At 54.3% G+C, this 18,313-nt stretch overlaps 1 protein-coding gene across 4 annotated transcripts; it reads left to right on the top strand.

Moving 5' to 3' along the window:
* The first annotated feature begins 825 nt into the window (after nucleotides 1–825).
* On the top strand, nucleotides 826–14,279 carry Arid5a (AT-rich interaction domain 5A). 4 transcript variants are annotated; one of them, XM_075980475.1, is made up of 7 exons: nucleotides 826–922; nucleotides 8,358–8,473; nucleotides 9,007–9,127; nucleotides 9,400–9,452; nucleotides 9,797–9,894; nucleotides 10,229–10,391; nucleotides 10,721–14,279. In XM_075980475.1, exons 1-7 carry the CDS (start codon nucleotides 919–921, stop codon nucleotides 11,930–11,932), a joined length of 1,767 nt encoding a protein of 588 aa, XP_075836590.1. In that variant the 5' UTR covers nucleotides 826–918; the 3' UTR covers nucleotides 11,933–14,279. The 4 variants fall into 4 exon arrangements, with proteins under 4 accessions (XP_075836590.1, XP_075836589.1, XP_075836591.1 ...); XM_075980474.1 differs by having other exon boundaries at nucleotides 829–922; nucleotides 8,355–8,473; XM_075980476.1 differs by lacking the exon at nucleotides 826–922 and adding an exon at nucleotides 1,015–3,904 and having other exon boundaries at nucleotides 8,355–8,473.
* Nucleotides 14,280–18,313: the final 4,034 nt, after the last annotated feature.

Raw genomic sequence — 18,313 nt, 5'->3', positions numbered from 1 at the left:
ACCTGTGCCCCTATTTCCCGGTTGAGCTCTAGGTATAGCTCTAGCTATATGAGCTAATTAATCACCCAGGCTTGTTTTGCTCTATAAAATAAGGACAATGATGAGGTGAAATGCACAGAGTTGTATGAATATTATAATTAATGGACACAACTTGATTCCGGGGATATTAACTACATACTAGAAACGAAGTTCAAGTCCAAGCCCTTCAGCTGCTGAGGCTTTCTTCTTTTAAATCTCAAGGCTTAGCTTCATCTTCTATAACCCACACAGGTCCAATGGACTGCTCGTCCTCCTCTTGTCCCCATTCACGATAAATCTCACCCTCTTTTCCCTTACTTCCTCTTTGCAGGGCTCAGCTTGTGGCTGTCACTAGTCTACATGACATATGCGGACATGGGCACTATGGGCAGGTCTAGGACATTAGGCATGAGCTACGGAGGACTTTCTAGATTGGCCCTTGGTAGGTCCTTGCTAGGCTGACAGTGCTCGCCTCTCTATGTGATATTGAATAGGATGCAATTGGACCACTTCGGGTCAATTCAGAAGCACTTAATCCCACCCAGTCTTTGGCACGCTGCAGAGAGCGGGCAGTTTTCTTAGACTCTGGTTTTGCCTCTAGGGAAACAAGAAGACTCAGGGCGGCCATGACTCTTGAGTGTCCAGCATGAGCCCCTTGCTGATAAGTGGGCGCACACTACAACTTCCAGACTTCCTCGGGCTCAAGGGGCGGACCCCACCCGCCCTAGAAGATAGGATTCACCAATAGGAGCCCAGAGCGCGGCGGGGCGGGCCCGGGGGCGGGCCCGCGGGGAGGCGGCAGTCGAGCGGCAGCGCGAGTCAGTCGCGCCGAGAGCGCTGGGACCGGACAGCTCCGTTCGTCGAGGGTCTCCGGTTGGCTACGCGCGATCTCTCTGGGCCATGGGTAAGTGGCTCGCGGGCGGCGCTGGGGTCGGAGGGCTGGGGACCTGGAGCGATCGCGACCCGAGGGGCGACCCGAGGGGCACCGGGGTGTCAGTGTGCTGTCTTCTCGTGGAAAGTCGGGGCGGCCAGGGGCTTCCCAGGCGTTTATCTCGAAACTCTCCTCTCTGGCTCCGGACTGAAATTCACTGAGCCGCCCACACTTCCTGCTGCGGTTTCAATCTCAAGCTGCTCTCGGCCCATTTGTTGTGACAGCTGTCAGCAGCAGCTTCTCGGCCGCGGGCCCCTCCCTGCCCCGTGCCAGCCCAGCGCTTCTCAGAACCCGAGGCGCCCGGGCCGCGCACCGCGCTTCCCACTGCTGCCGCGATTCCTGAAAGTGACTGCGCGGGTTTTGAAGAACTTGCTCAATGCGCTTTGAAGAATCAACGGTTCCTCTTTCTGCCGAGGGACATGCTGATGGTTTGACGGTCACAGGCTTCAAGTCCCCTGCTCCTTCTCTTCTCTCTTCTCTTCCTTTTCCTTTTTGTTTCTCTCTTTGCCTTCCCAGCCCCTGGCAGGAAAGATGGCTTCTTTTTACTTGCCTAGTCTTCTGACTTTTCCTCTCTTCCCTCGAATCCTTCCAGAGGGACAGGGTGGTGGCCCTGGACTGGGGGTGGTTAGTGGAGAGAGGGCAGAAAAAGGCAGCCTGCCAGAGTGCAACGTACAAGTTTGGCTTTGCTCTCAAGCTCGAACTGGGGGCACAACCACGCCACCTCATCCTCAACCCTCCACACTGCCCAGGCGCCATGCCCTGGCTGGGGTCACACTCTACACCCTGGCCCACAGGCACAGTGGGGTTGCCAACCCTGGGCCCAGAAGGCCTCAAATTCATCCCAAGTTGTGCTGCTATGGCTTGGATCCCCTGTTCGCAGAGTCTTCTGCTTCAGAGGAGGGGTCACAGTGACCAAAGGAGGTGACAGGTGCTCCTTGCCCTGCCCCGTGGACACTTTTGGAAATTGATGTACATCTAAGGTACTCGGGGCCTAAACAGGATGCCAGGGTAAGGGAGGACTGGAGATGTTAGCTAAAGGGTCCACAGCACTTACAGCGTCCAAACTGACTGCTTGGCCTAGAACCTGAAGCGACAGAGGCAGAATGGGTCTTAGTCAGCCCCCTCCCCCGTCACTCATCTTTTATTACAGTCAGAGAAACTGAGGCACAGAGGCAGGCTCAGGTCTGATAGTGAGTGAGACTTCCTTGACTTCCAGTACTCCTTGCCCTTCACCCCTTTCCGAGCGGCCTTCTTTCTGTTGCCCTCAGTGGGAAGCTGATCCGCAATGGTCTGCATTCCCTCGCGGAGCAGGGTAGCAGGCGCTGGGCTGGGGTGCGGAGAGTAGGAGGAGAAGAGCGGTGAGGTAGGGAAGTACCCTGTGTAGGGGTTCTCCCTCTGCTGTTGACTCACCCCTCTGAGCCTTGTTTCTGCACAGGTGGGGTGGGAAAACCGGAAATGATCCATATATAGGACTCTGTTTTCACCTAGGGGCAGAGGGGCGGGGCGGTGGCGACTCAGTCCTTCCAGGAGTAGAATTGCTTAGGCTGTTCCAGAGCTGGGTAGCACTGGGCGTCTGGAATCTCATACTTGGTGCCCCTACGCCTCTCTCTGCCTTCATGTACCCCTGAGGGCTCCCAGCTTGTCTCTAGCCACTGACAGGACTTATTTCTCCCTGCCTTGGCAGAGGTGCCGAGGCTAGGCTGTGGATGGTTCTGGGTCCTCAGACTCTTGTCCAGCCGTCCTCAAGGATGGCTCTTGATAGGACTCCCGCTCCCCAAACTGCCCACTGGAGCAAGCCCAAGGAGGAGAATGCCAGGCAGCCGGCTTCTGGGCCACGGAGTGGACTGACCGCTTCAAAGGCTGTCTTTGTTTCCTCTCCAGCTCGAGCTAAGGGAAACTTAAGCCAACAACCTCAGGCAAGGGGGTGGGGCTGTGCCTGCTGGTTGTTATTGAGGTTGCTGTTGCCATTATTGTTGTGACTGACGTCGTCTTCCCAGTCAGTGAGTTTTCATGAAAGGAAGTGTCACTTCCTTCCCATCACAGGGACGGTGGCTGGGGTAGGCAAATGAAAGAGAGAAGGAAAGTGGTACTCACGCCTAGCAAGCTTCTCAGCTCCCGGGAGGTGTGTGGCCTTGAACACTCTCTCTCAGAGCAGGTAGACTCATCATCCCACAGACTTAGGTCAGATTTTCGGGAGCACCCTAGGGAGAATCAGATGCCGGGGGACAGGCAGGTATCACCAAGGATATGTGCACATTTGCAGCTGTGATTTGTAGGGGAAGCCTGCGTGCATTCTTTCTTCAGTTTAGAACATTGGCCATTGAGCCTAGCATTATAGAGACGAGGGAGCTACCTAAGCAGTGATGAAGGTGACAAAAGACGTGCCCAGCGTGGCATGGTGGTGCAAGCCTGGGAACACTGGGAAAGCTAATCCAGAAAACTGTAGGTTCGAGGCCAGTCTGGGTTACATAGAGAGACCTTGCCCAAGGCAAACAAATAAACAAGTCAAGAGGCATCCCTGGGGCACTACAGTCCCCCCTCCTCCATCCTGTACAGTTTCAGCTGATTGCAGCTCACTGGCTGGCAGGGCAAGGGGCAGGCTTCCAGGGAGGGGCCTCTCCTTATCTATCCCGTTGCCTCCTCACTGATTCCTCTACAGGGTGCCCCTCACCACTTCTATCTTCCCCTCTTTTACACAGAGCCTTTGTCTACTGAGACAGCAGTTCCCACTTCTTCAGGGACCCTCGGTTGTGTTCAGTGGTTTTCCTTCCTTAAAGGTTATAAAGTGGTACCCTGGATCGCAATGATGGGGGCCTGGGAGACTCCAAGGCCAGGCACATTGATTCATGTGGAACTTCTGCCGCTTCCTATTCTGGGCGTGGTTGGCTCAGTTGTCCATGCTGACCTGTGCCTCTCAGTGAAGTGGGGCTGCAGAGAGCCACTCAGGCAGTGTGGGTAAGTCTCTGCCCTCTGAGCTTAGATGAGAAAGCTGAAGGTCTCTGCCTATTTACAAAGCTCTGGAGTTTAGGGTTCAGAGTCTTGGAGCAATCTGACTTCTGTAGTTTGGAATCTCGGCTTTGCCACTGGAAAGGTGTGTGACCCCGAGGCTTTGTTGTCCAATCCCACTGAGCCTCAGGCGTGACGTCCATTCAAAGGAGGAAGATTCAGTCAGGCTTGTATTGGGTACCCAGCCCCAGACAGCCCAGAAGAGATTAGCTTTGGTGGAGCCACTGCTAGAGCAGAAAGTGGCTTGAAAACACACCGACTTTGGCAAGCTTGCTCTGATTGGAAAGAGAGGCTGAAGCTGGGCCTGTAGCTTAGAGTCTAGGGGCCCAGCTGCTTCAGACGTCTTTGGAATTGACCAGAAGTCAGTCAAGCCCAAGAAGGACTGGAGCAGCCCTCCTGCTGCACCCTTCGCCACCTGCCTGTCACCCTCTGATGGCTTAGCCGCCCCAGGTCCTTGTGTGGACAGTGGAGTAAGGCACCCCAAGGTGCTGTGGGGTGAAGCCTTGCCTGCCATTCCAACCATAAGATTATTTTCTTTGCTACTTCTTCTTTTTTTTTTTAAAGATTTATTTATTTATTATGTATACAGTGTTCTGCCTGCATGTATACCTGCAGGTCAGAAGAGGGCACCAGATCTCATTACAGATGGTTGTGAGCCACCATGTGGTTGCTGGGAATTGAACTCAGGACCTCTGGAAGAACAGCCAGTGCTCTTAACCGCTGAGCCATCTCTCCAGCCCCTCTTTGCTACTTCTTAACTAATTTTGCTACTGCTGTAAACAGTGATGTAAATTCCTGATATGCAGGATATCTGATATGCGACCCCTGTGAAAGGGTCATTTGACCCCCAACGGGGTCGCGATCCTAGGTTGAGAATCACTGCTTTAGAGACTGCGCCTACATCATCCTAAGTCTCAGATGGAGTGTTCTTCAAAGAGGAAGGTCGGAGGGGGGCTGGACCTCCATGTAGTGAACTCTGTCATAAGACCCCCAAATTGAAACCACCCATGGATGCCAGCACTCCACCGAGAGAGGAGCGGAATAGGAAGTCCAGGGATGACCCCATGACCCCTGATATGCGTCTGTCAAGTGGGAGGTTGTGGGGAAAGTAGCATTTCGTTTACTGCAGAGGGGTCACTCCACCAGCACTGGCAAACACCTGGCCAGCGGAAGAAAACATTGGTAGACCCCGCCCTCAAACCCCACACCCCACACTCCACACCAGAAGAGAGTTTAGACGCGCTACAAGGACCCATCCATCCCCGTTACCATTCTTGTCTCAGGGATGGAAAGAATCCTGCCTGAGTGATGTGGTGGAAAGCAGACTGTGCTTTTAAAATATCGATCTTCTTCTCTACTCACGTGGAGGAGGACATCGAGGCACTGGCCAGGAAGGGATCTCACACACGAGCTCTGAGGTGGACGAAGAAGACTTGGGTTGTGGTGGCAGCAAACAGGGAGAAGTGGGTTTCTCCTGTCTTACAGGCAGGGTGATGCTGGGCCACCAGTCCCTTCCCACCCCCTGTAGAGTGAGAGGTGGGACCCAGCCTGCTACTCCATGTTTGGGCCTCGTATTAGAAGGTTCAGGAGCCAGGCAGGCCGGGGCATTGTCTACTACGGTTTTGGCTGAGGGTTTCACAGAAGAACCTTTCCTACAGATGCGTTACCTGGACCCTGTACCTATAAATGATTGGGGGAATGAGGAGTTAGGACTGCTAGGGATAAGACAAGGCAACCCTACCCCCTCATCTAAAGCCGCAGAGGTCAGGGCCCAGAAGGTCCTGCCAGGGACAAAGAATGGTAGTCCCGGCCAGGAGAGAATGGACACCAAGTTCATTTGGGGACCCAGGACACGGTGATAAAGTATTTCTTTCCTTTTGTGGCTCAAGGTGGGAGCCCTCATCCCTCGTCCATTTGGGGCCAAACAGCTTGGACTGGCACCTTCCTTTCCAGTTAACCTGAGTGCCCTGCTCCAGGAGATCTTCCCTGAGTGAGCATCTAGATCCTGGAACTGAACACAGAATCAGGACCAGAGATCACCTGCCTGGTGGCTGTTCACCCGCAACCCCCCCCCCATGCCTGTGAGCTTTCTATTCAGATGCTCATACGCATGCGTCTTTGAAGTGCTCTCCAGGGGTGGGGGTTGTCACAGTCCAACGCGTTATTTTTTTGAGATCTAGGGACTGCGTCACGCTAACTCTTTAGAAGCTAGAAGCCCAGGTCACACTAAGTGATAGATGGAGAGTCCCTGCTGCTGCCGCCAGAATCTGAGGAACAACTGGAAGGGAGATAGGAGCGTGCAGAGGCCTCAGGCTGGAGGAGGACTGGAGCAAGATAAGCTTCTGGTTCCTAGATTTGGGATTCACCCAGAGGTGGCAGAGGACCCCCGAGTCACAAAAGCAAAGCCTGAGGCACGGAGTTTCAGGGAATGTGGTAGAAAGGGGGGGGGGGCAGTTGTCAGTTCCTGAGATTTCTGGAGACTGACCTTGAATCTGATGTCAGTTGCTGTCTAAGACAGCACCCAAGTTTCTTTGGACTCTGGCAAGAGTTAGGATGAGCGTCTCTGTGAGCTTATTTGGGCACTCCATGCGGACTTTGCCAATGGTGACGATAATCACAGCAAGCCATCGAACCCAATGGTCAGACAGACTTTGTCTTGAGTTCTGGTGCCCAAGCTGAAATGCTGAGCCTCGTGACCTCTCTGACTTCAGCTACCCCCTCTTTAAAATGGGATCCCTGCCGCGACTAAATGAGGAAACGTACTGGCAAAGCCAGGTACCCAGAGGCAGGGACCGGTACAATGTGAGCAGACACAGGCATGGATGTCTGTACTGTGTGAACAACTGGCAATGGGAGGGCCTTTCGGGACCTGAGCATCCTAACACAGCTCCTCTGGGTCATGTGGCTGTGGGACAGTGTCTGCAAGGAGATTCTTTTCTGCCTGTGTTGACAGGAAAATCTCAGCCTCCAGCAATAAGGGGTCTCAGAGCTGGAGCAAACCAAGAGTTGGTCTCATTGTAGCAAGTTGGTGAAAAGAAAAGGGAAAGTTGCCAGATTGCACCTGTGATCACTTTATAGGTAGAGATGGGAGCTCAGAGCTTGTCTGGGCTACACTGCGAGGCTATTTCAAAACCTCTTGTGCTTGAAAGCATAATGAAACGTGCGAAATGCCACAGTAAATCTGTTTCTTTGTATGTCAACCCCACCCCAAAAATGATTTAAAAACGTGCCTGTGTAGAATGTACAAGCCCTAGGCTCCATCCCCGAAACCACAAAAGGACAGATTAGCAGATGTGAACTTCTAGGCCAGGTGTGCTGGTGCATGCCTTTAATTACAGCATCGGAGAGATGGAGGCAGAAGGACCAGGAGTTCAAGATCATTCTTGGCTACCTAGGAAACTGCAGTCCGGGCTACATAAGACTCTGTCTCATAAAATGGGAGCAAAACAAGTTCCCTTTTAGTTGAACGTGGTAGCACATGCCTGTAACCCTGTCCTTCAGAAGGCAGAGGCAGGGGGATTCCTGCGTGTTTTAAGACAGCCAGGCTACACTGTGAGACATTGTCTCAATTAATTAAAAAGATTTGGCTCCAGATCTGATGCCAGCCCAGCTCTTCACCTGAGGCAATCTGAGTTGATATTTCTGCAGTGACCAATCTGTGACCAGACCAGAGCTGCACTAAACAGACGTGCAGATAGCTTCTCTCAGGCCGCCGTCACAGTCTTGAGTCTCTGCTCTTACCTGGCTCATGTCTCGAATGGGGCCAGAGGACTCACAGGGTGTGGGCAGTCACAGATCAGTCATACTGGACAAGAAAGGGAAGGATTTGAGTGCTGCAGTTAGCCAGGCCTGGGAAAGGCCAAGCAGAGGAAGGGATCATAGCTGATGTGAACAGTCATCACCAGCCTTGCAAGAAAGGGCAGCTTGGAGCCTAAGGGCCTACACAGGGGCAACTGGCCGTGCAGGGACTCATGGATGAAGTCTTGATAGCATTCAACTGAGCTACTGTAATGAGTTCTGCCTGGAGATGGGCAGGATTGAGAGAGAGAATGTCCTCAAAACATACCTACCCGCATTCTTCTGACTTGAGGCTGAGGGTTTCCTGCAGAGATGTGGGGCATGGCTAGAATAGAGGAAAGGAAAGGGGGTGGCTGCCAAGCCAGGGTGAGTGTGTGTGTGTGTGTGTGTGTGTGTGTGTGTGTGAGAGAGAGAGAGAGAGAGAGAGAGAGAGAGAGAGAACAGCTCACATGTCATAGCCGATACTGGCCAGTAAAGGGCACTCTAAAAGGACTATGAGCACCCACCCCTTCCATGGCTGAGGGAGGGGGACCAACCCTCAGCCCATGTTCCTCCTATCTGCATCTCACCTGCCCTCTCCTCATCCGTTCCTCTCTCCCAGCAGCACCTCCTGCCAAGGGGACGAAGGAGCAGTCAGAAGAGGGCGACCCCCTAGAGCTCCCTGTGTCCCCCAAGCCTGATGAGGAGCAGAGCAGCAGCCAGAGCCCCATCCAGCTGGAGGTGAGTTGGACAAACCCTAGACCTCTTCCTTGCTGGGCTCAGCCTCAAGGGTACCTGAGACACCCTGAGCTCGGAGAGGGAGAGAGGCCTCTGCCCCATGCTGCAGAGTTGAGGGGCCCCACGTTGGAAGATGCAGGATCTGGGTGCTAGGCAAGGCAGAACCTCTCCCAGGATTCTGCAGATCAAACAACTCTGATCAGAAAGCAGACAAACACAAGTCTGCGATGTTCAAAAAAAGATTCCCAAACCAGGCAGTGCTGGCGCACACCTTTAATCCTTGGACTTGGGAGGCAGAGGCAGGTGGATCTCTGTGAGTTCGAGGCCAGCCTGGTCTACAAAGCGAGTTCCGGGACAGCCAGGGCTACACAGGGAAACCCTTGATCTGAGCCTAGGCACTAAGCCCACAATTGTACCCAGGACAGGAGGATGGGTGCTCCCAGGTAGCCTATGGTTGGGACCTTCAGATGGCCGTGGTTCCCAGTGTCCAGCTGTCCATCAGTGGAGTCCATCCATACTTCCTACTCTCTCCCCAGGACTCTTCTGAGACCGGCGAGGAGCGGGAGGAAGAACAGGCCTTCCTGGTCAGCCTCTACAAGTTCATGAAGGAGCGACACACGCCCATCGAGAGGGTCCCCCATCTTGGCTTCAAGCAGAGTACGTTCCAAGGGGAGGTAGATTTAAGGGGGCAGCCAGGGGATCTTCCCAGAGACAACAGGCAAGACACCTCAGCTCCAGGTGATCCTGGAAGACTCCAGCCTCCAGGGGTTGCCTATGAGAAGGATGCCTCCCTGAAGGCCAAGGGGTGGAGCTGGGTGCCCATCCTCTCCTCTTGACGGCCAGGCCAGCCTGCCCCATCCATCACAGTGGTCTTTTATGGAGTGTGTGGGTTGCCGCGCCTGACAGCCTGTCTTGCCTCTTTCCTTCAGTTAACCTGTGGAAGATCTACAAGGCAGTGGAGAAGCTGGGGGCCTACGAGCTGGTAAGGAAAAGGTTCTCAGCCATAGCAGAAGCTGGGGGAGCAGGGTGGTCAGCAGGGCTTCCTGGCCTGTAGATGTGAGGAAGATCAGAATTCCCAGGTCCAGCCCGAGTGCTGTGGGAGGAGGGACTGGTGTTTTGCATCTCAAAGCTGGTTTCTTCCCACCCCCATCTGGCCCACCTTCCCCTACTCCAAAACCCTCTTTGCCTAGCAGTCAGAGAGGAGGGAGAGCTGATGAGCACCAGCAACCTTCTCCAGCATCCTGCCCGTGGCTCTCGCTGCCTCCCTGCACGGGGAACCTGGAGCAGAGAGGGTCCCGTTGGCCCATCTTCTTTGGTGTCTTGCAGGTGACGGGCCGCCGACTCTGGAAGAACGTGTATGATGAGCTCGGGGGCAGTCCAGGCAGCACCAGCGCGGCCACATGCACGCGCCGCCACTACGAGAGGTACGGGGTGCCCAGGGGGTGCTGCACACCTAGGCCTTCCCCTTTCCGGGGTCTTAGCAGGTGCGCACTGGGAGTGAGGTGCAAAGACGGAATATAGACAGATACGCTGCTGTTCTGGGGGCGGGCAGTACATATGTGCCACAAGCAAGACCTTGTCAGGGTCGGGATCTGCAGCGAGACCAGGAAGCGTGCTCTGTGCACCTTCGGGGAGGAGCTGGCAGCTTTGGAGACAGCAGGAGCTCTGGTGGGGAGGAGTCAGAGGGCCTTAAGGAAGTCCCGCTGGCTGCGAAGAGCAGCTGCTGGGCTCCTGGTTGACACACTGGCTCTTCCCCAGGCTGGTCCTCCCATATGTACGGCACCTGAAAGGGGAAGATGACAAACCACTGCCCCCGACCAAGCCCAGGAAGCAGTACAAGATGGCCAAGGAGCTGAGGGGGGACGATGGGACCATAGAGAAGCCAAAGAAGGCCAAGGACTCAGAGAGGCAGGTGGACCAGGTAAGCGTCGAGCATGGTGAGGTTGTTTCCACAGCTCCATGCCTACTCTGGCTGTGGCTGCTGACTCCCACTTGGAATGCCAGGAACCTGCTTCAGGGTAGGAGCTGGCTGAACTTTGGGTTCCCTGAAGACCAGTTGACACCTGCTATGCTGGGATTGCTGGGATACTAGGCTGTATCTGCTTGGGACGGGGCACCTTGGAAAACTTTTGACCCAAGGTGTTGCTGAGGGCTAAGTTGTGGCCCCTCTGAGGCCTGCTACCTCCAGATCTCCAGGTTAGAAGCACAATCCTGCACCCGACTCTAAGCCAAAGCCTTTTCTTATTCCAGACCACACCGGGAAAGACCAAATCAGATGCCACTGGTCTGACGCAGCCTCCTAGCCAGGGACCCTCAAGGGATAGCACAGAACAGCTGGGCCCAACATCTGGGCCCTCTTTGCCATTCATGGGTGCTAGCGGCTGTCCGGAGGCCTACAAGCGGCTCTTGTCCAACTTTTACAGCAAAGGGGCACATGGTATCATGTCACCACTGGCCAAAAAGAAACTCTTGGCCCAGGTCAGCAAGGCAGAAGCCTTGCAGTGCCAAGAAGAGGGCTGTCGTCATGGAGCAAGGAGCCCCAGCAAAGACCTTCAAGAAAGTCCCCAGAACCTAAGAGGGCCAGCTGAGAACTCTGAACACCAGCAAACCCCTCAGGAAGAATTGCTGCCCCCCAGTGGCAGCACCAAGGAGGAGGTGCAGGAGGGGCCCCGCCCCACAGCCCCGACTTTCTCAGGCTGTTTTCATGCCTACCCAACTGAAGTGCTGAAGCCTGTCAGCCAGCACCCCAGGGACTTCTTCTCTGGCCTTAAAGACAGGGTGCTGTTGGAACGGCCTGCTAAAGAGGAAGGGCTGTCAACCAAAGAGCCCCAGCTGGTGTGGGGTGGGGATGCCAACCGCCCCTCTGCATTCCATAAAGGCAGCTCCAGAAAAAGAAGCTTCTACCCCAAGCCCAAAGCCTGTTGGGTGTCCCCCATGGCCAAGGTTCCTGCAGAGAGCCCTGGAGCCCCACCTCTCCTCACCAGTAGCCCAGGCCTTGGCAACAAGCGCAACTTGGAAGAAGAGGGCTTTGCTCATGGTGGCAAGAAACTGAAGGCGGTGTCTCCCTTTCTGAAGGAGGTGGATGCCAAGGAGTGTGGGGGCAAGCCTGCAGCACCTGGCATGGCGGTATCCTGCCTACTGGGCCCAGCCCTGGGGCCCACTCCTCCAGAGGCCTACAGGGGCACCATGCTGCAGTATCCTCTGAACTTTGCCAGTAGCCCAGACCCTCTGAAGGGCCAGGCCACACTCCCCTTCAGTCCCCTGGTCATCCCGGCTTTCCCAGCCCATCTCCTGGCTACGACAGGCCCCTCACCTATGGCTACCAGCCTGATGCATTTCCCCCCCACGTCCTATGATACCGTCCTCCGCAACAGACTGGGCCCAGCTTCATCTGCCTGGCACATGCCACCTGTCACAACCTATGCGGCACCTCACTTCTTCCACCTCAACACCAAGCTGTAGGTTGGAGCCTGTTGTGGCACGCTGTGAGGATCTGATGGATCCTCAGGAGGGCAGGTGCTGCCGGTAACCTCAGGCCAGAGCCCACTGCCTGGAAGTCGATGTCCCCCGCCCGCTGGCACTGATAGGGGTTGTCAGTAGGCTTGTCTCAACAAATCAGCCTGAGCCCAAAGCCCGGGGACCAAGTTGTGGTAAAATCACAAAAGTACCTGAGCTAGAAGTATTCTCTCTCTACAGAGGCCAAGAGAACTGAAAGGCTAAGGAGCTAGATAGCAGCTCAAGGCATCCAGGCTGGCCATGAAAAGTCCAATCCAAAGATACTGGTGTGATTGCCCTTGAGGTATACAGGGCTTTTGCAAGGGGAGGTGAGGCAGGAGCAAGCTTATGGATGCGGTCACCTGTGTGGGAGCAAAGATGAAACAAAGCCATTCTGGTCTGGATGTTACCACCCCACTGGAGGGCAGCCCAGAGCAATCTCAGCCTCTTCTGCCCGGATGAACAGACATGCTTGCTTTTGGTCCTGCTTCAGGGCACCTACCTGGCTGTCGGGGTTGTCATGGTATAACGCCCAGAGCTCACTGGTGACTTGGGAGACATGAAGGAGGGACTGTGAGATTCCAGTCCTCCAGGCTGAGCCACAGACCCAGTCCCAAGACGCTAGGAAGGGAGCTGCTTGCTTTAAGAGGTTCTTGCTGTGTTGTTCAGGTTAGTCTTAGACTCCTGGCCTACAGAATTCCTGCTGTGGCCTTCACAGCAGCTGGGATACAGTTGTGAAAGGAGGGAGGATTCTGAGGGTACTACCACAAAACCCAAGTCATCTGTCCCGGTGGTGGGTACACTCGTAAACCCTGCTCCCTCGTGCTCCCGGTGACCTACCGCCAACACACCCACTTTCCTGCTCTCCATACTGGATTTGGGGTGAGGGGCCCCGTCTCTGCCTGGGAATCTGTTGCCAAGCCGCAGTAAGTTTCAGCTGTGTTTGCTCCAGGGGCCCACAGAGAAACCCTGTGGTTTAGCATCCTCCTCCCTTAGAGATAGCTTGATCTGCCAGTCCCAAGGAGACTGTCAGTACAGCTTCATAACTGCTCCGGGGAAGGTAGTGCCACCAAGGCCCAGAGATGCCAGGGTGCCAGTGAACCGGGTTAGCAGATGGTTACTGACCTGCATCATGGGAACGCATCCTGTTCTCGACCTCAGGCCATGGGTAGGAGGGCAAGATTTTATGCCCCCCTTAGTTCACAGGTGGCATGGCTAAGGCCAGGGACAGGAAGTGTCATTGAGGACGCCTGGTTTGGGGAAATGGTGGTCAGGGAAGGTGAGGGGAGCTGGAGCATAGGTGCCCTCCAGGACCAGGTAGCCAGAGGGAGGAGGGGTGTCCAATGATGCGCTCAAACATATTCCAGATCCCCTCTTCCTTCTGGAGCCACTGAGGTGCTGGCCTGTGTCTGCGGATGACTAGCCCTGAGCATCTGGCTGCCCCACTGCGCCCATGTGCTGCGGACTGCAGTGGTGGCGCCCTCTGTAGGCACATTTGGAGAATGCACATCTGGTGAGATAGAAGAGTGGATGGATTCCTGGGCTGGACTCTGCTACCTCTGTCTAAGCAAAGACACTAGAAATGAACACAAGTCGGGCTTCTTGGAAACCTTTGGAACTCTGTACTGAACACCCGCGTATCTGCCTCCTTCCCACTGTGAATGACTCCAAACACCATGGTAGCTGATGGGGGTGCATGCCACACACATCTCCCCATGTCTGTACTCGTCCCCGACAGGCTGCCCCAGAGGGCCCGCAGGCCAGCAGAAGAGGTCTCGGTGTCAGTGTTCAGTGCAAAATTTGTGTTCGGGATCTACACTCAAATCTTTCATGGCATTTGAGCTGCTAATGGGGGGAGGAGGCAGAGGCCACTCTGGAATTGGTGCTGATCCTGCTCCTACCTGTCTGTGGTCCCAGCTCCTTTTCCTGGTACCAGCTTAAGTGTGATGAGTTAGGCATTCGGCAGGCAATGCCTTTGTTTGCTCTGGGAGTTGATGTGCGCTGCCCCTTTAACTGTCTTGGGTGTTCACCTTGGTAGCCTTAAGTGTGCATCACCCGCACTGGCCTGGTGTCACCACCAGAGTTTTAAACAGTGGCCGAGAGTGTCCTCTAGAAGACTTTGAGAATGGCTAGAGGGGGTGACAGAGAAGCAGAGCAGCAAGTCCCCAAGGGAGTGGCCAGAGCATGGGGTCCAGGAGCCAAGGGGCCTGTGGGGTTGGGACAGAGGGACCCAGAGGTGACTCAGGCTGTTTGGTGCCTTCTAGGCCGGGGGCGGTTGGGCTTCTACACAAAATAAAAGAAAGATGGAAGAGCGTCCCGGCTTCCGGAGTTTGTTGTTTGCTCTTTCTGGTGCTGAGAATAGGCTCCAGGGCATGAAGTGCTCAGCCAGCTCTGACCACTGAACTGCACCCCAGCCCCAGCCTGTGGCAGATGGTGGGTGGATCTGGATGCTCTGGAGACTAGAACAGAGCAGGGAGCCTCTCCTTGGAGATGGAGGAGACAGCATCTGGACCCAGATCTGCAGAGCCAGTGCTGCTGTCTGTACTGTGAGCGGAGCGGGCGTGGGTGGGGGCTGGGCTTGGAGAAGGACAAGTGAGTGAGCTCAGAGTGGAGCAAGGCTGGCCAAGGGCATAGCTAAGGCATCTGAGAAGCTCCAGTTTCCACTTGAGGTTACTGGCATGAGTATCATTGCACCTAGAAGGCCAGCTGGATGCAGTCTTAAGGCAGGGGACAGTTAAGCACCACTCCAGTAGGGGATGCAGGGAAGGGCATAAATATGGGACCAGGGAGTGAAGCCAGTGAAGGCAGAGCTGGGAACAGGTGGTAAGACCTCCAGACCTGAGGTCCTGGTGAGCTGTGGGCAGAAAGGGGCTGACAGAAGAGCTCAGGCATGGGAACTGAAACACCACAGACAAGGACAGCGGGTGTGCTAGGCGGTCACAGCAGCCAGGGTAAGTTACACAGTACAAGAGGCAGCAAAGTGTAGTTCTCACATGAAATTGCTGGGGTGGCCAGAGCCCTAGGCTGGCAGAGTGGACCTTAGGGGAAGCCAGAGGCAAGTGAGAAACTTCCATGGCCTTAAAGGGATTTCAGGTAAGAGCAGAGGCTGCTGGAGATGTTTCGATGTGTTTGTTTGTTTTCCAGTGTGGTGGATGGAACCCAGAGCCTTGCATATGCTAGGCAAGTGCTCCACCATGGAGCTACATCCCAGCCCTTCGGTGTTTAAAAACAATAGAACTGACAGCTTTTAAAACATTGCGTGTCTTGTGCACGCCTTTAATCCCAACACTTGGGAGGTAGTGGCAGGAGGGTCTCTGTGAGTTCGAGACCAACCTGGTCTACAAAGTGAGTTCCAGGACAGCCAAGGCTGTTACACATAGAAACCCTATCTTCAAAAACCAACCAAACAAACAAACAAACAAATAAACAAACAAAAAACCCATTGCGTTTCTCTTGAGTAGCCACATTGGATGACTTTCTGAATCAGGACGGGAGGAATCCATCTACCATAGTCCTTCCGCTCCTCTGGTGCCCAACCCTTCGGGCAACTAAAGATTATTCCTAGCCAACCGTCCTGGTTCCCGCCACTCAAGGTGGAGCTGTAACACTGTTCAGACACTAGGTGGCAGCTGCTGTTCTTCATTAGTTATAGAATCAAGAGCAATTTTCTTAGCTAATGACTCCAAGAACGTTACTGCTCAATTCCTCAGAGGGCTCCTGGGCAGGAGTGCAGAGCAATCGCTGGTCTGGCAGGCCAGTGAGGTGGACACATGTGGGCACAAGCTCCCGAAATGAACGCCACTCACTGGGCCACCTGAACACCTGCCTTCTCTGACCCAGACTGTGATTTAGAACGGGCCCTAGACCCTGGTAAAGAGCAGAGGATGGTTGAACACACTCCCCAGCCTACCAGGGGCAGCCTAGCCTCTTGTGGGCAGCTGCTACTCCTGGAAGCCACCATCTGCCTGGCCCTAGCTGTGGAGCTCCCCTGTGTAGGAAAGGCACTGGCATACTGCAAAGAGAGCAGGAAATGGGGGCTACCAGTGGGGGTCTTCTCAAGAGAAACTCCTACCTCTACACGTTCAGAGGCTCTTTCCTACCACTAGGGTTCTTGCATGCTTGGGCCTTAGGGTGGAGAGGAAAGACCAGGAAACTGGAAGGCAAAAGGATTCTGACCGACACTCTCCCACAGCCAGGGGTTCTTTCCTGGCAAGCAATAGAAATGAAGGCCAATCAGGCAAGAGAGCTCGTGAGGGGCTCAAAGCATGAGAGAGAGCCAAATACCAGGCCGTGATGGACAGACTCAATGTGAATCCTGTATTAGTTGCTTTTCTCACTACTGTGACCAGATGACCTTCAGAAATCACTTGGAGGAGGGGTTACTTCTTTGGTTCACATTTTCAGAGGCTTTATTTAGCCCATGGCCACTGGGTCCTGTATGCCCGAGTAGAAGATCATGGTGGCAGAACCATGTGGCACAGGAAGTTCTTCAGAGAGCATTCCAATCAGGTAAAACCTCCAAAGACATGCCCCAGTGAGCTACCCCCTCCGGCTCTGTCCCAGTTCCTAATTTTCATAACTACCAATTGAGGGTACCAATGTGTGAGGTACAGCTAGCTCTTAACCCAGAGGTTGCTATGGACACCTGTTTTCAATCTGTATTCAGTGACATTTGCTGGTAGCTTAAACTGCATTGAAGCTGTAATGTTTGTGCACTCCAGAGTGTCTCCTGTCTGCAAAGCTTTTGTCGCTGTCCTGAGCTGCTGTCCCAGGCAGTGATCAGATGACCAGCAGCAAGCCATAGGCTCTGCCTGCCATCCTTCTCATGAGTCTCAGTCCTGAGGGGCTCGTTAGAAGAGAGGCTGACCGAGTCCTGAGCTACCTGTGCTGAGGCTGAGAGTAAGCGTGTGCCATGTGGGTCGAAAGGCTGGGTGACACCAGGTGCACTCCCTTTTTCTGTCTCATCTGTAGTATCAAGTGAGTCGTTTAACCTCAAGAGTCAGGGTATTTAGAGAAAGCTCCGTAAACGAGGGCTCTATGAATGTGAGTCACGGCTTCCCTTGCCAGCTTGGCCATGCCTTGTCCTGTCCTTTACCTTACCAATTTTGAAACCCCTGCATGTGTTCTGACCGCTACCCTTTAGCTTGCCTTCTGAGTCAGAGTCACTCTGACTTTTGGATAGTGTCTGGGTCAAGAATGGCAAGTCAACTTTTGTGGTTGTCTGCAGCTCTGGACTGACTCATTGTGAAAGTGATGCAATTGATTAGTAATGTCTGCCAAGGCTATAGGAAGGGGAGGGGAGGTTCACCTGCCACATTGGTGCCATCTCTGTCTGGGGCTTGATGATGGGCTGTCTGATGCCGGTCCCTGACCTCACTGCCACATCTCAGCCTGGCTCCAGTGGTTTCCCTCCCACAGGAGCAAAGACTAAGAAAGGAGAGTTTGCACTGGGAGCTCAATCCAAGAAGCCTAGGTTAGGCATTGCTTGCCCATGAGCTACAGTTTGATGCCTGGGTAGTAATCAGAAAGGGAAGCAATAGGGAAAAGCTGTTAAAAGAGGTCTGAGGACATCTGGCAGTGGTGGTGCACACCTTTAATCCCAGTAATCGGGAGGCAGAGACAGGTGGATCTCTGTGAGTTCGAGGCCAGCCTGGTCTAAAGAGCGAGTTCCAGGACAGTCAAAGCTACACCGAGAAACCCTGTCTTCAAAAACAAAACAAAGAGGTCTGAGGAGATGGCTTATCAGACTTATGAACTTGTGTTTCCAAGCTTGATTAGTTGAGTTTGATCCCCAGGATTCACATGGTAGGAGAAAAACTACTGGAAGTTGCCTCCTGACCTCTGTATGTGTGCCATGGCATGCATGTACCCCCCACCAGACCTCCAGATGTGCACCATGGCATGCATGTACCCCCCCACCAGACCTCCAGATGTGCACCATGGCATGCATGTACCCCCACCAGACCTCCAGATGTGCACCATGGCATGCATGTACCCCCCCACCAGACCTCCAGATGTGCACCATGGCATGCATGTACCCCCACCAGACCTCCAGATGTGCACCATGGCATGCATGTACCCCCACCAGACCTCCAGATGTGCACCATGGCATGCATGTACCCCCACCAGACCTCCAGATGTGTGCCATGGCATGCATGTACCCCCACCAGACCTCCAGATGTGTGCCATGGCATGCATGTACCCTCCCACCAGACCTCCATGTGTGCCATAGCATGCATGTACCCCCCTACCAAACAAACAAATGTAATCAATTGGAAGGGGGACCATAGGATGAAGGCAGAGCCAAGGGAGAAAGATCCGTTCAGCAGTGGCTAGGTGGGATGGAGA

This window comes from Microtus pennsylvanicus, chromosome 7, assembly GCF_037038515.1.
Source record: "Microtus pennsylvanicus isolate mMicPen1 chromosome 7, mMicPen1.hap1, whole genome shotgun sequence".
NCBI classification, from domain to species: Eukaryota; Metazoa; Chordata; class Mammalia; order Rodentia; family Cricetidae; genus Microtus; species Microtus pennsylvanicus.
The sequence above is the reverse complement of the archived record's forward strand: the minus strand, read 5'-3'. Positions and strand labels throughout refer to the sequence as shown.